This window comes from Alligator mississippiensis, chromosome 15, assembly GCF_030867095.1.
Source record: "Alligator mississippiensis isolate rAllMis1 chromosome 15, rAllMis1, whole genome shotgun sequence".
Taxonomy (NCBI): Eukaryota; Metazoa; Chordata; order Crocodylia; family Alligatoridae; genus Alligator; species Alligator mississippiensis.
The window spans coordinates 22,381,937-22,394,585 of NC_081838.1; the positions used below are offsets into that span (position 1 = coordinate 22,381,937).

The 12,649-nt window shown below is 56.7% G+C and overlaps 1 protein-coding gene across 3 annotated transcripts in view; it reads right to left on the minus strand.

The window, feature by feature from the left end:
• Positions 1–193: 193 nt before the first annotated feature.
• Positions 194–12,649, minus strand: part of LOC102576795 (Fc receptor-like protein 4) — a 38,384-nt gene continuing 25,928 nt past the window's right edge. For 2 of the 3 annotated variants that reach the window (XM_059719127.1, XM_019482802.2), the window contains exons 2-13: positions 12,322–12,523; positions 11,636–11,893; positions 10,607–10,873; positions 9,624–9,908; positions 9,091–9,378; positions 7,584–7,886; positions 4,701–4,805; positions 4,135–4,162; positions 2,668–2,765; positions 1,763–1,831; positions 1,287–1,318; positions 194–1,191 (exon numbers count right to left, since the gene is read on the minus strand). In XM_059719127.1, the coding sequence (XP_059575110.1) occupies positions 1,063–1,191; positions 1,287–1,318; positions 1,763–1,831; positions 2,668–2,765; positions 4,135–4,162; positions 4,701–4,805; positions 7,584–7,886; positions 9,091–9,378; positions 9,624–9,908; positions 10,607–10,873; positions 11,636–11,893; positions 12,322–12,523 (2,064 nt within the window). In that variant the 3' untranslated portion in view covers positions 194–1,062. The remainder of the gene's footprint in view (positions 1,192–1,286; positions 1,319–1,762; positions 1,832–2,667; positions 2,766–4,134; positions 4,163–4,700; positions 4,806–7,583; positions 7,887–9,090; positions 9,379–9,623; positions 9,909–10,606; positions 10,874–11,635; positions 11,894–12,321; positions 12,524–12,649) is intronic. The other variant, XM_059719128.1, reaches the window with a different exon arrangement.

The following is a 12,649-nucleotide window of genomic DNA, read 5'->3' on the forward strand; positions in this document are numbered from 1 at the left end:
GCAGTACACAGTGGACAATACTGGAAATGTGTTTCACTAAGCAACACCAATTTTTCCCCACAAGAGAATGTGACATTAAAAACCAGGGGTCTTGTGCTCAAAATAGTTTCTGGCGTAGTTCAAGATGCCCACTCTTCATGACACCAACACACGTTACTGAAGCTGTGAGTAGAATACATCTAACACAAACTGGTTTTAGTGCAAAAAAAATAATTTTAATTAAATTGATTCACTTATTAAGGAGCAAGGAATGATCCATAGGTAGAACAATTGATCCATGCCAGGCAACCTGCTGGGAAAAGGCATTCGTTACACCAGAAAACTACCAACTGAACTGCAAAGTACATGAAATTACCAATGAATTCAAGCAGCACCTGGTGGCCAAAGGGTGTCAGAACCCGTAAAGCAGCAGATTTACCTGTGTGTGACATGTACACGTGCCAGAAGTATCATGATAAAAGAAAGCTTCCTAGAACAACTGGCCATGGTAAAAATAAAACATCTCGGAGGTGGTCTAACTTGTCATGATAAATCAAAATCTGACATGAAAAAGAAGCGTGCACATATATTTGGTTATGCAACTGACCTAGAGAAGTGGTGATTTTTCCTACCGTTTCATAGCGTGTATGCCAACAAGTCATAACATATACAAGTGTCCTTGCATCTTGAGCTCTGGCATGCTCGGTAGATAGGTTGTGACAGCAGCAACCTCTGGGGTGAAGACAGAAGAGTCAGAGACCCCACTCCAGGGAATGCAGCAGATTAAGGCTGCTGCCCGGGCTCCCTCCATCCAGGCCAAGAAACCCTAACTCAGCCAGTTGCCCATCTCAGCCCTGGCTTTCTGGGGATGCCACCCGCGGGCCTGGCAGCAGCTGCTCAGTACAGAGCTACAGCCACAGCCACTGCTATGCTGCCACTGGAGGCACCAGGCTGGGCATCAGCTCCTGTGGTTGCAGCCCTCGTGCCCTGCACACTCTACTGCAGGCCCGGTGGATAGTGAAGTGTTACTGAGCAGCATGGGATGTCCCAGACATTGAGGGATCATGCTGGGGTCAGCGCAGGTCAAAGGTGGGTAATGGTCTCATAAATGTCGCTCTTGGATTGGTCCCCCACTTCTGATGCCCTCACTTTGGTGGCTGAATCCCAGGAGGGCTTGGGACTACAGAGCGCAGCATAGGTGACAAGGTGTCCCTGTTGGAGAGAGCACAGGGCCAGTGAGCAGGGTGGGCCATGAGACATCAGCAGGCAGGGAGCACCAGGCTGGCGGGGGAGGGCATCACACTTACATTATCCATCTGGGAGGTTCCTGTGGGCTTGGCTGTGAGAAAGACACAAAGGGATCAGGCCTGGGCAGTAATGTGCACTCTGGGACCCTGGCATCAGCCCCCTGCACCTCCCCAAACAGCTCCAGCTGCATGATGTGCCTGGGACCCAAGGTTGAAGGCATGGGACCCCAGGCCTCACTCCTACCCCTGCGCCAGCCCTGCCTGAACCTAGGAGCTGCATCCTGCCAACACGGACATGAAGCAGGAGGCGCCCCAGGTGGGTGAGCTTCCCTGACAGCTGACACCAGTCCTGAGAACAAATCCTCACCAAGGCTCTGCAGCGGCTGGAGGCTGGTCATTTCCCTTCCTGGCCAGGAAAGTCAGAGATGAGGGGACCTAAACTCGCCCTAGAAACCCAGATGCACTTGTGTCTCTCACCCACCACTGTGTTATACCCCGCTGGCCTCTCTAGGGAGACACAGCTCTGTGCCACTCACCGCCGCTTCCTTTCTGGATGCTGACAACGGAATAGACCACATCGCTGCTCGTCTGCTCCTGGGGACACACTGGAAGGAAAAGCCAGGTCTCACTTAGGCCTTGTTAACTCCAGAAACAGTGACTGTGCTGTGCACCTCCTGCTCCTTGGCATTGCAGTCCCACCCAGGCAGCCCAGGCACACAGCCCCCGGGCAGGGGCAGATTGGCTAAGGCCATCTGCAGTTGACTGTACTTCAGCAGGGATGAGCTCTGATTGAGTCAGATCATCCCACCCACAGCCGCTCAGGGTCCACATGGAAGCCTATTAGCTGAAATGGTCCAGCTGTGTTCCTCCACCGTGCCACGGGGCAGTCTTTAGGTATCTCCCAGAGTGCCTTGCTTCCAGGCCCCAAGCTGGGAATTGTGGCAGAGGTGTTTGGTGGGCACCGTGATTGAAGTGGTCTAGGACAGAGTCAGTGTGGAGGTGCCAGGGCCACAGGGCGACTTTGCCTGGCCAGTGCAAACATGCCAGCCTGTGCTGAAACAGGACAAGTGCAGCTGGTTTAGTTCCCAGTGACCAGTCCTCTGGTGCTGGGTTCTCAGCTTGGAGGCCACAACTCCCTGCCCCTTCTGTCTAGTGACTGGAAGGGGTCCTGCCTGATCCCAGCTTGATGAGAGGAGGCTCTAAGAGGCCTGGGGTGGAAGATGGTGCAGCAGATGGAGAAGGCATCTAGGTAGGTCTCTAGTGGAGACCAGGCAGGGACCCCTGCCTCATGCTGACGTTCATAAGAGCCACCAGGTCTGAGCAGAGGCTATAAAACCAAAGCAGGAGAATGTCCCTACTACAGCTCCAGCCTGGGACATTGCCCAACTCTGATCATTAGCCCCCAGCTCAGTGGCTCACATGGCTCAATGGGGGGCCTTACCATTGGCATACTCTAGCTCCAGCTCACTGGACCCCAGGGTAGCTGGAGGAAGCAGCCCATGGGCAGGGGGCTCCTGCTGGACTGGGCCTGGAGTGCTCCTGTGGAGAAGAAGATGCAGAGAGCTCAGGGGAATGGTATGGACACGTGCAGAGCAGGGCATGGGAAGACAGACAGGCACCTACATGTAGGGGCCAGATTCAGATTCATGCCAAGGACTTTCTGTGGCTAGAGAGGTGCAAGGGAGAATCAAGCCCTGGCAGGGTCTGTTCTGAGTCTCAGCCCCGTCCCTGCTCTAACTGTGGGAACAGTACACTGTTTTTACGAGAACACTTTGTTTTGCAAGTCTGAAGTGGCTCAGAGAGAGAGAGGGCTGCTTGTTGTAAAGAGTGTCTGCACAGCATTGCTAGAGCCTTGCTTTTATCAAGAAGGTATACTTCTTTAACAGCACTGATCATTACACTACCAACACCTGGTCTCAGACACTCCCCTGATTCTCTCCAGCAGCTGCCACAGACCAGGCAGGGAAACCCCTGGATGCCCCTGTCCACCATGCCACTGCCCCTCTGCCCAGCACTGCCCTCAGTAAAGTCCTGCTGGAGTCTCTGTACCCAACCCCAGTGGGCATTTCCCTTTGTGTGCTTCCTCAGGGACAGGGTTCCCTGGGATCTGGCGGCTGCTTAGATGGTAGCTCAGACTCCCAGCTCACAGCCGGTGCCGTTGATCACAGGGGCAGCAGTGTGGAGGGTGCTGCCCCGTGATTGCCCATGCTGGGCTTGCAGCTTAGGCCTGCAGTGAAACCCCCCTGTCCATGTACATGGTGGTGCCTCCACCCTCTCCCAGCACAAGGCTCTGCAGCCCAGCTGAGGGCAAGGGAGGAACCCAAAAAATCCTTAGCTCATCTTTCCCTCCAGGGATCCATCTCCTTTCTGTGCAAGGTGAGTGGGCACTGACTCTGCTCTTTCCACACAAGCAGCCAGGATGTCAGCAGCAGCCTGTGACTGCGATGCCTCCATTCAACCTCCAGCAGGTTCAGACTGGGAGACAGGACCAGAGGATCCCCAAAACTGCACTGACTTTGCCTGTGTCACTGGAAAGGCCACAGCCTGGGCTGAGCTGTGACACAGTCTGACCCTGTCTGCCCACTTGGCCTGACTATCATTGCCATCCACCTGGACAGAGCGTGCCCTGCTGTGTGCACATCCTGACTCACTGACCAGCAAGCACCAGGGATGACCCTTTTGCACCCAGCCCAGGATGGTGGCAATGGCAATGAGACAGACACTTGCAGAGCCTGAGTGAGAACCAGCTCCAGTCATCACGGGGAAGAGGCAGGAGCAGGAGAAGCTGAGAGGTGACCCAGGCACTGGGCACAGAATAACCCAAGAGCCTTTAAACAAGACAACATTGAACTCGCCCCTCACCCCACTCCTGCCCCCAATGCCTGCCTGCTCCCAGGGCTGTACTCACCTCCACCAGGCAGTGAAACATATCTCCTCTGCAAAGCAAGTGAGAAAAGGGGCATTAGACTCTTCCCCCCAGCTGCCAGGTGTGGGTGGCTTTTGCTAGTACATAAGCACAGGGGACAGGGGCTGGGGGAACTGTGGTGGGAAGAGTGATGGAGAGGTCAGCTTCAGCTGCATAACCTCAAGGGCTGAGCACAGAGCAGCTGGCTGGGGTGAGAGGAGGATTTTGAACCAGGGCCCAGGCTCAAGCTTCCAGCCCCATCCCCTGGAGCAGCTCTTGGGCAAGGAGCAGTGAGAGTCCAGGGCCTCCTGGGCCCCTGGTCACACAGTTGTCCCTGTGGGGCTGGCAAGAGATGGGCTGCGGCTCCGGCAGGGCAGAGAGGGGGCAGGCACTATGGCCACTTATGGGAGTTTGAATCCCCATGTCTGCTGCCACTTTGCATCCACTTTCCCCATGAGTGCCTGCGTGGGTGTGATCCTCAGACATGGCCAACAATGCCCATGAATTTCAGCAAGCTGCCTGCATGGTGAAGTCTGCATGGCAGGAGCAGAGTCAAGGGAGACACCCACCTGCTTTCTGGTGGCGCCTGACGCAGACCACGGCAGCCACAGTGGCACCGACCAGACACAGGAGGGTGACAGTCACACCCACAGCCACCCAGGTACTCGCATCCTCTGGGAAAAGAAAGGAAACATGCTCATGAGCCCCCAGCTCTCACAGCACCAAGCACCTGGGAAATACTTACTGCATCCATCCATCCAGTCCCTGGTACTGCAGACAGCATCTCCCATGATCCTCCAGGAACTGATCCTGCCCCACTGCTCTGACTGGATGGCAGCTCTAGAGCCCCACACCTCCAAGGGCCTGGAGCTGCCTTCTGATTCACAGCCACTGCAGCTCCTGCTGCTTTAATCCCATCCGCCCTTGTGCCAACACTGGTCTTTCTCTTCAGCTGATCTTGTCTATACCTGGTGCTTGTCCCCAAGCAGCTCACAAGGACTTCAAGGCCCATGTCCAGCATGTCTCCCCACACCTTACCCAGGCAAGCCCACATCCAAGAGGTGCTCGACTCCCTGAGTGATGCACCAGCCCTCCCCTGTGCTACCCCAGCCTGCATTCTGCTCTCCTACAGCACTAATCCTTCCCTGTCTCCACTGGCAGCACCTCCCAATACATCCGGGTACATTGTACTCCATAGATGCTTGCACCGGCAGCTCAGCCATTCTATGATGGACTGATTCATCCTGTGTCTCCTCAGTCTTTCCCATTTAAAGAGATCTTGGCTGAAGGCAGCCACAAGTGCCACATCGAGAGGTCACATCTGGAGCCCTGTATCCAGTTTTGGGCCCCTCATTACAGAAAGGATGTGGATAAGTTTGAAAGAGTCCAGTGGAGGGCAACAAAAATGGTTCCGGGGCTGGAGCACGGGACTTGTGAGTAGAGGCTGAGGGCACTGGGCTTATTTAGTCTGCAGAAAAGAAGACTGAGGGAGGATTTAATAGCAGCCTTTAACTCCCTGAAGGGGGGCTGCAAAGAGGATGGAGCTGGACTGTTCTCAGTGGTGACAAATGACAGAACAAGGAGCAATGGCTCAAGTTGCAGCAAGGGAAGTTTAGGTTGGATATCAGAAGAAACTTTCTCACTAGGAGGGTGAAGCACTAAAACAGGTTACCCAGAGAGGTGGTGCAATCTCCATCCTTGGAGGTTTTTAAGGCCTGGCTTGACAATACCTTGGTTGGGATGATCTAGTTGGGGACGGACCTGCTTTGAGGAGGTTAAGCTAGATGTAACCTCCTGAGGTGCCTTCCAACCTCCATTTTCTAGGATTCTATGATAAGTGCATGACCCATCCTGTCCCCAGTGCCCTGGGACTCAGGGTCACCCCAGCTGTTCTTTGCAATGCCCTGATCTTCCTCTCTTGACAATGACCCCCACGCTGTGGCCCTTGCAGAGCTCCCTTGCACCATCCTCCTTTTTGTGCTAAGGTCATTCATGGAAGTGTCAAGTAGCATTGGTCTCAGGACTGACCCTAGTGCAGTGCCTCTGATAACCCCCTCCCATCTGATACTTCCCTTCCAATGCAGCCTGGGATGCCCCTCCTACCCTCCTTACAGCCCTAGCACTATGGGCACAGGGGTGTCATAAGCAGTAATAGCCCCTTGCCAATACCGTGAAGGGAGTGCTGAACCACTACAATTTGCACAGGGCCTGGTCTCTGTCATTAGGAAAGCTGGGAGGTGCTGCAGACTAACAGCATGATGCCCTCCTTGCTGCCCCTACTGCCCTATGCCCCTCTCCACTGGAAGGAACCAGGCTCCAGGCAGGCAGCCCAGATCCTGATGAGGGCAGTTACAATTCCAAGCTAGGGTGGGCAATTATTTGGGCTTGAGGGCCACTTAGGGAGTTTGGGTGAGCTGTTGTGGACTGGGTTAGCCCCCACCCAAACTCTGTTGTGCTTTGTCAGCACTGCCTGCCTGCAACATCTCACCAAAAATCCCTAAGTTACTTTACCCCAGGGCCCAGCCCCACGCTCTCACCACCTGGCAATCTAAGGTATTCATGGAGCTGGCAGGCAGGGCGCGCTTGGCCAGGTGGATGAGATGGGGCTGAAGGTGGGTGGGGAGATAGGCACCAATTCTATGGGCAGTTTCAGGAGCATGCAGGGATCCTGGCTGTGGCTCTGCCCTGGGCCTCAGCCCTGTGCTTTCATAGTCCCTTGATCCCAGCCCTGGCCCCAGACCTCCCCACCCCTTCCATTCCCAGACCCTGCTCCCCACCTGTCTGTGGCCCCATCCCATTTACCTGGCCAAGCCCATCCTGCCCACATGGATCCTGGACTGGTCTCCATTAAGATCCCACCTGCCCGCTCTGACCAGTGTTCCCCAGCGGTTGGTGCAGTACAGATGGGCCAGGGTGCCTGGGCAGCAGGGCTAGTCCAGCAGCGGTGGCAGCAATACTGGCACCAGCAGATGGAAAGAGCTGCTGCTGAGGCTGCCAGGAAGTGGGGTCCAGCTGCTGCATCACCCCAGCCCTGCTGCACATCCATGGGTGGTGGGACAGGCTGCATGCATCACAGCCAGGGCTGCCCACTGAGCCTGGGCTGTGTGGGGCCAAGGGACCCACCACAAACTGAATAAAACCCCTTGGCAGCCGAGATCCAGCCTGCGAGCCATGTTTTGCCCACCCTTGGTTTAAAAACTCCTTCCCCACTATGACCTGTGAGGCAAATGTAAGGCCTGGCTATGAATCAGGTTGGGATCTCGGCAGTACCAGAACCAGGATGGATCCCTCCTGGTACTAAAGCCTGTCCTCATCTTGTCTCTCAGTGAAATCCAGGCTGGGTGCAAAGCCCCAATGAGGTCTTGAATCTGACTCTGCAGCTGAGCATAACCCTGACCCAGGTCCTACCCCAGCCCTTACCCAGCCCCTTCCTTAACCAGCCCAAGCCTTACCTCTCACGGTGACGGCCAGAATCTCGCTGGAGGCCTGGAAGACTCTCTCTAGGCTGAACTGGTTGCTGGCGATGCACTGGTAATTCCCCGCATGGCCCAGCTGCACTGACTCCACATACAGGACGTGCCCCACAGGACTGAGCAGACCCAGCCCTGAGGCCACGTCCAGCTCCTGGGCATTGTGAAGCCACCTGAATGCTGCGTCCGTCCCCGCCTGCACCGAGCAGCTGAGATTCAGGCTTTCTCCCACTGTGAGCACCAGCTCTGGCTTATCTCTGATAATGTTAGCTCCAGTCACAGGCACTGCAAGCACCAGGGAGAGGGTGTGAGTACAGGTTGGGGCTGGAGGCAGCAGGAGGCCAGAGGGGAGAGCTCCTGCTCATACTCCAGTTCACAAGGAGAAGAGAGGAGTGAATGGGGCGGGGTGGGAGGAGCCGCTATGCACCAGCCATGAGGACAGAATGGGGGGGACCAGGCAGGGCACTTGCACCCAGGTGTGGTAATCGGGAGGGGGAAGGAGTGCGGTGGGTGAGGGGCTTTGTGTAGCCTGGCTGCACCCTGTGTTGTGTTGCTCAGAGCAGCTGTGTGGGCTACCGAGGCATTGGTGTCCAGACCTCCTGCAGGAGGGGCAGGACAGCAGGGGAGGAGGTGTCCCACACACCCAACACAGTGAGCTACCCTGGAGCCCACACAGGTGGGTGCTCTAAGCAGCACAGCATGGGGGGCAGGCCATGACAGGGGTGGCACGAATCTCATGGACACGCCTGGAGCCCACGCCTGCTATGTGGTGTTATGGACCCTCATGTGGGGCCAGGACCACACACCCAGGGCAGTCTGTAGGCTGCTGTAGAATCTCTTCCACTGGTTATTTAGCTGAGGCAGCTTGTATTTCTCTTTGAAAGCTAAGGGAGGGCATTTTGTGCCCCAGAGCTTCTCTACCATCCCTCCCAACTGTGAGGTTGGCCTAAGACAAGACATTGCCAAATACATCTTGCATCTTGCTCGTTGGATAATCACACCCACAGCAACACTCCAGCACGGCTCCTCACTCTATCTTATTGATCTTTCTCAATTACCCAAGGAGACCAAGAGGAGGAGACAAGTTAGAGGTGATGGGCAAAAAAAGCCCAACATGGGATTTCTCCAGAGATATTTCTCACTGCGGCCACAAAATGCTCTTCAGGAAGATGAAGGGTTTCAATGGGATGAAAACATGGCCCCAGACCTGGCTGCCAGGAGCCCCCGTGGTCCCAGAGCGGTGACAAGTGGGTGCTGCCCCCCTGCACCCTGCAGGGATGCCCCGCTGCCCCCGGCCTCCTGCTGCCACAGCTGCCTCCCTCGTGGCGCTGCCTGCGTGGAGCAGCCTCCCGCCTCCCTTCCCAGCAGCCTGGGCCCCAGCACCGTTATCCACCCGCACCCGCCCCACGGGGCCCGGGGCTGCCAGGAGTCACATCCTCCCCAGGGAAACAACATGGCCCCGGCCCCCTGTCAGCTGGGACCCACTCACCCCACACTGTGACCGTCACCCGTGGGCTCAGGACCCGGTTGTGGCCATTCGAGGCAGCGCAGTAATACTCCCCGGCATCGCTCTCCGTGGCAGCAGGGATCTCATAGTCCATCCTCCGTGAGTGCAAAGTCTCTGTCCTCAGAGCCAGACCAGAGCCTTCCCAGTGCCAGGAGAAGGTGAGAGGCCCTGTGCCCGCAGCCACGGAGCAGTTCAGCACCAGCCGCTCCCCTGCCACCACCTGCCCATTGCGGGGCTGCACCCCCAGGGTGACTCCAGAGACGGGGACTCCTGCGGGGAGACCAAGAGGGGAGATGGGCCTGTTTTGCTGCCTGAACACAGCTCCAGTTTGCCACCCACCCCCATACCTATGCTGCTGTCTGAAAACAGCCCCACCAGAGTTGCTGCTGCCCCCTGGATCCGGGCTGGGAGGAGCCCCATGCTCTAGATTCAGGCTGGGGGCCAGTGTGAGTTTGACACCCCTGTCTCCTGCAACCTGCAGACCCTGCCCCACAATCCCTGTCGTGGGCACTCACGTTTAACCTTGATTCCTTGCTCAGGACTCTGTTTCCTTACACTTGAGGTCACTGTCTGCACCACACAAAAGTAGGGTCCTGAGTCTGCCAGGCTTGCTGCTGGGATGTGGTGCACAGGGGAGCTCTCTGGTCCTCTCACAATCATGCTGCTCTTGCAGAAGGAGTACTGAAGCTGTAGGTCTGATGTCCAGGGCTTGGGCTGTGTGACACACCGTAGGGTCAGTGGGCTTTCTTCCCTGGCTTCAGCTGAGCCGGCCACCTTCAGCTCAGGTGTTGAAAACAGCTCTAGAAACACACCAGATTGGGACACCCCACAGCCTCAGCACTGCTTTCCTTCCACTACCTTCCCATTAAGGGGATGAAGCCCCAGGTTTATTCTGGAGGTGGGGACTCCTGAGGGGAGAGGTCAAGAGAGGATTGGGCCCTGCTGCAGTGATCCAGCCCTGGCATGTGGGGACATCCAAGCGGCTCAGCCCCTCGGAGCTTGAGCAAAGGGGCCTTTGAGCTGGACTGAGCTGGCTATGTGCCAGCACAAGGGGCTCCCACCACTGCAGGTGAAAGCTGTGTGCCACTGGGTTGGGCTGAGTTGGCTCCATGCCTCCATATGGGGCTTCCAGTACTCCGGTGGGGAGCCACACGTGGAGGCATGGAGCCCACCTGGCCGGATGGCGGCGGGTTACCATGACTCCCGGTCCACGTGCCAGCTAGGTGGGTGAGCCAGATGGTGACCAGAGGGCACAGCACTGTCAAGGGGTAGGGTTACCCTTGCGGCTCTTGACATCTCACCAAAACTCAATAAACAGCTCTCCAGCCAAAATAATTGCCCCCCGCACCAGGACTAGATGCACTTGGGTGAATTGCAGCCCCCTGGTGCCATCCAGCCCAAGGGATCCTTTCACCCCCCAGGTGGTCAGTGCCCTCCTGCCCTGAGTCCCATGGCTGCCTCATCTCTGCCCAGCCCAACACTTCCAGCAGTACCTTACCTTGGACAAGAACCAGCACCTCATTAGAATATCTTATAAAATAAAGAGAACCAGATAATATTTCTCCTTCACATCGGTATGTGCCACTGTCTGTTGTCTTTGCTTGATCAATAGTATAACTGGACTGAACAGGCTTTGGTGTGATCTCTGTTCCATCTCTGTAGTATCTCATCCCATACACTTCACCACCCCTCCGCACACGACATCTCAGAAGCAGCCGGTCCCCCTCGAACACTGCATAATGCGGGGCCTGGAGAATCAGCCAGCCTGAAAGAGAGACACAGCGAGCAGGAGCTGCAGGGACCCTTGCATGATGTACCGCACTCCTCGGCATGCGCTGCCCGGCAGGACGGGGGCTGCAGGCTAAGCTGACAAAGGCAGTTTATCCACCGATGTGAGGGAGGGGCAGGCACATGGAAAGGTGCCCTGGGCCCAGCTGAAAATGACCCAGAGACCCCTCTAGTGCTGGAGCAGAATCAGAGAAATCTGCCCCGGGGCAGGGGCAAGAGAGTCATCCAACAGCCAGAGGGGCAAGGCCAGACTGAGTGAGGGGGCAGGACGGTAATGAGTGGTGGGTCCCAAGAGTGGGTGATATGGGTGGCGGCAGCCCAACCGGCCATCCAGCTGGCAGCTCCTGAGGCAGGGGCCGTGCTGGCTGCCTGCACCACTGCCCTGGGAGCTTCAGGAGCAAACCCAGCACACGGTCCTGTCCTACGGATTGATCCTCCTGCGTGGGCACACCCCCCACAACCCTGTGGTGCCAGAGCAGGAAGTGCCTGCCCCACTGCTGCCATGCCTTTAGCAAACAGGGACAGCATCCCAGGGTCTCCCTCCTATGGCTGCAGAGACCTTCTTGGTTGGTCCCTGGAGAGCCCTGAGGGGGCTGGGGAGTGGAGAGGCAGGGCCCCCACAATTGTCCCCTGCCTGCTACCGCAGGAGGTCTCATCTCCCCAGTGACCACCCCAAAGCCCAACAGTCCCACGGCAGAAGAAGAGCAGAACACAGCCCACTTGGGGCCCCTGGACTCACCGCTGGAAACAGTCAGCTCGATGTGGTCACTCCATGTAGAGTCACTGGTCTTGCACTGGTATTTTCCTGCATCTTCCATTTGTGCAGCTTTAATTTGGAGGTTTGTTTCTGTTGATATCCAGGAATATCCCTCCAAACACCAAGAGGTGGGGGTGCTTCCAGGAGGGCGGGATCCATTGCATGACAGAGTGACACTCTCGCCCCTAAACACGGTGCTCCAGGGAGGGTTCAGGGTCAGCACGGCCTTCTGTGCAGCTGCTGGGGCCAGGCAGACGAGGAGGGAGCAGGAAAAGGGGAATTTAATGTACAGGTGGGTGGGATGAGATGATCCCAAACCCTGTACACAGGGGGCAGAGCCAGAATACTGGCCAGGGTTACACTTCTGGGCTGGGATTTCAAAGGAGCTCAGAGGAATGGGGGGGTGCAGCTAAATGCCAGCTATTGCCTAGTACAAGGGTGCAGTGGGGCAAGGCCACAGCAATGCTCCTGGTTTCTACCCTCCTGTCCTACTCCAGGCAGCACCACGGGGTTGGCGAATGGGTCCTGTCCAGTATTAGGGACAGTATGACTGTCTCTCAGCAGTTCCCCTCCCTCCCTGCCTCCCCCTCAGTGCAAGGGGATTGGCAACTGTGAGGGGGTCGGGACCTTGGAATTTGTGCAGGAAAATCAGAAACAAGAGCACTCACCGGCTAGGCCAAGGGCGTGAGCTGCAAAGATAACAAGACATAACATGGATGCAGGTGAGGTCTGTGTCTCCCTCAGTGCTGACGGCAACCCTGAGCCTGCCCAACGAAGCCCAGAGGTCTGTTCCCTCCAGGAGGTCAGACTGGCTGCCCACAGGGCTCTCTTCTGGCCTTGTGCTCTAGGAGCAGACTTTGGCCCCATGACCTGCCAAGAGAGGGTCCGAGCTGTGAGCCCAGGACACACGGGGTGCAGAGACCACATGGGGAGTGACTGCCCCAGAGCCCCTGCTGGCTATTTCCACATCCAAGCTCTATTTCCTGTTGCCCAACC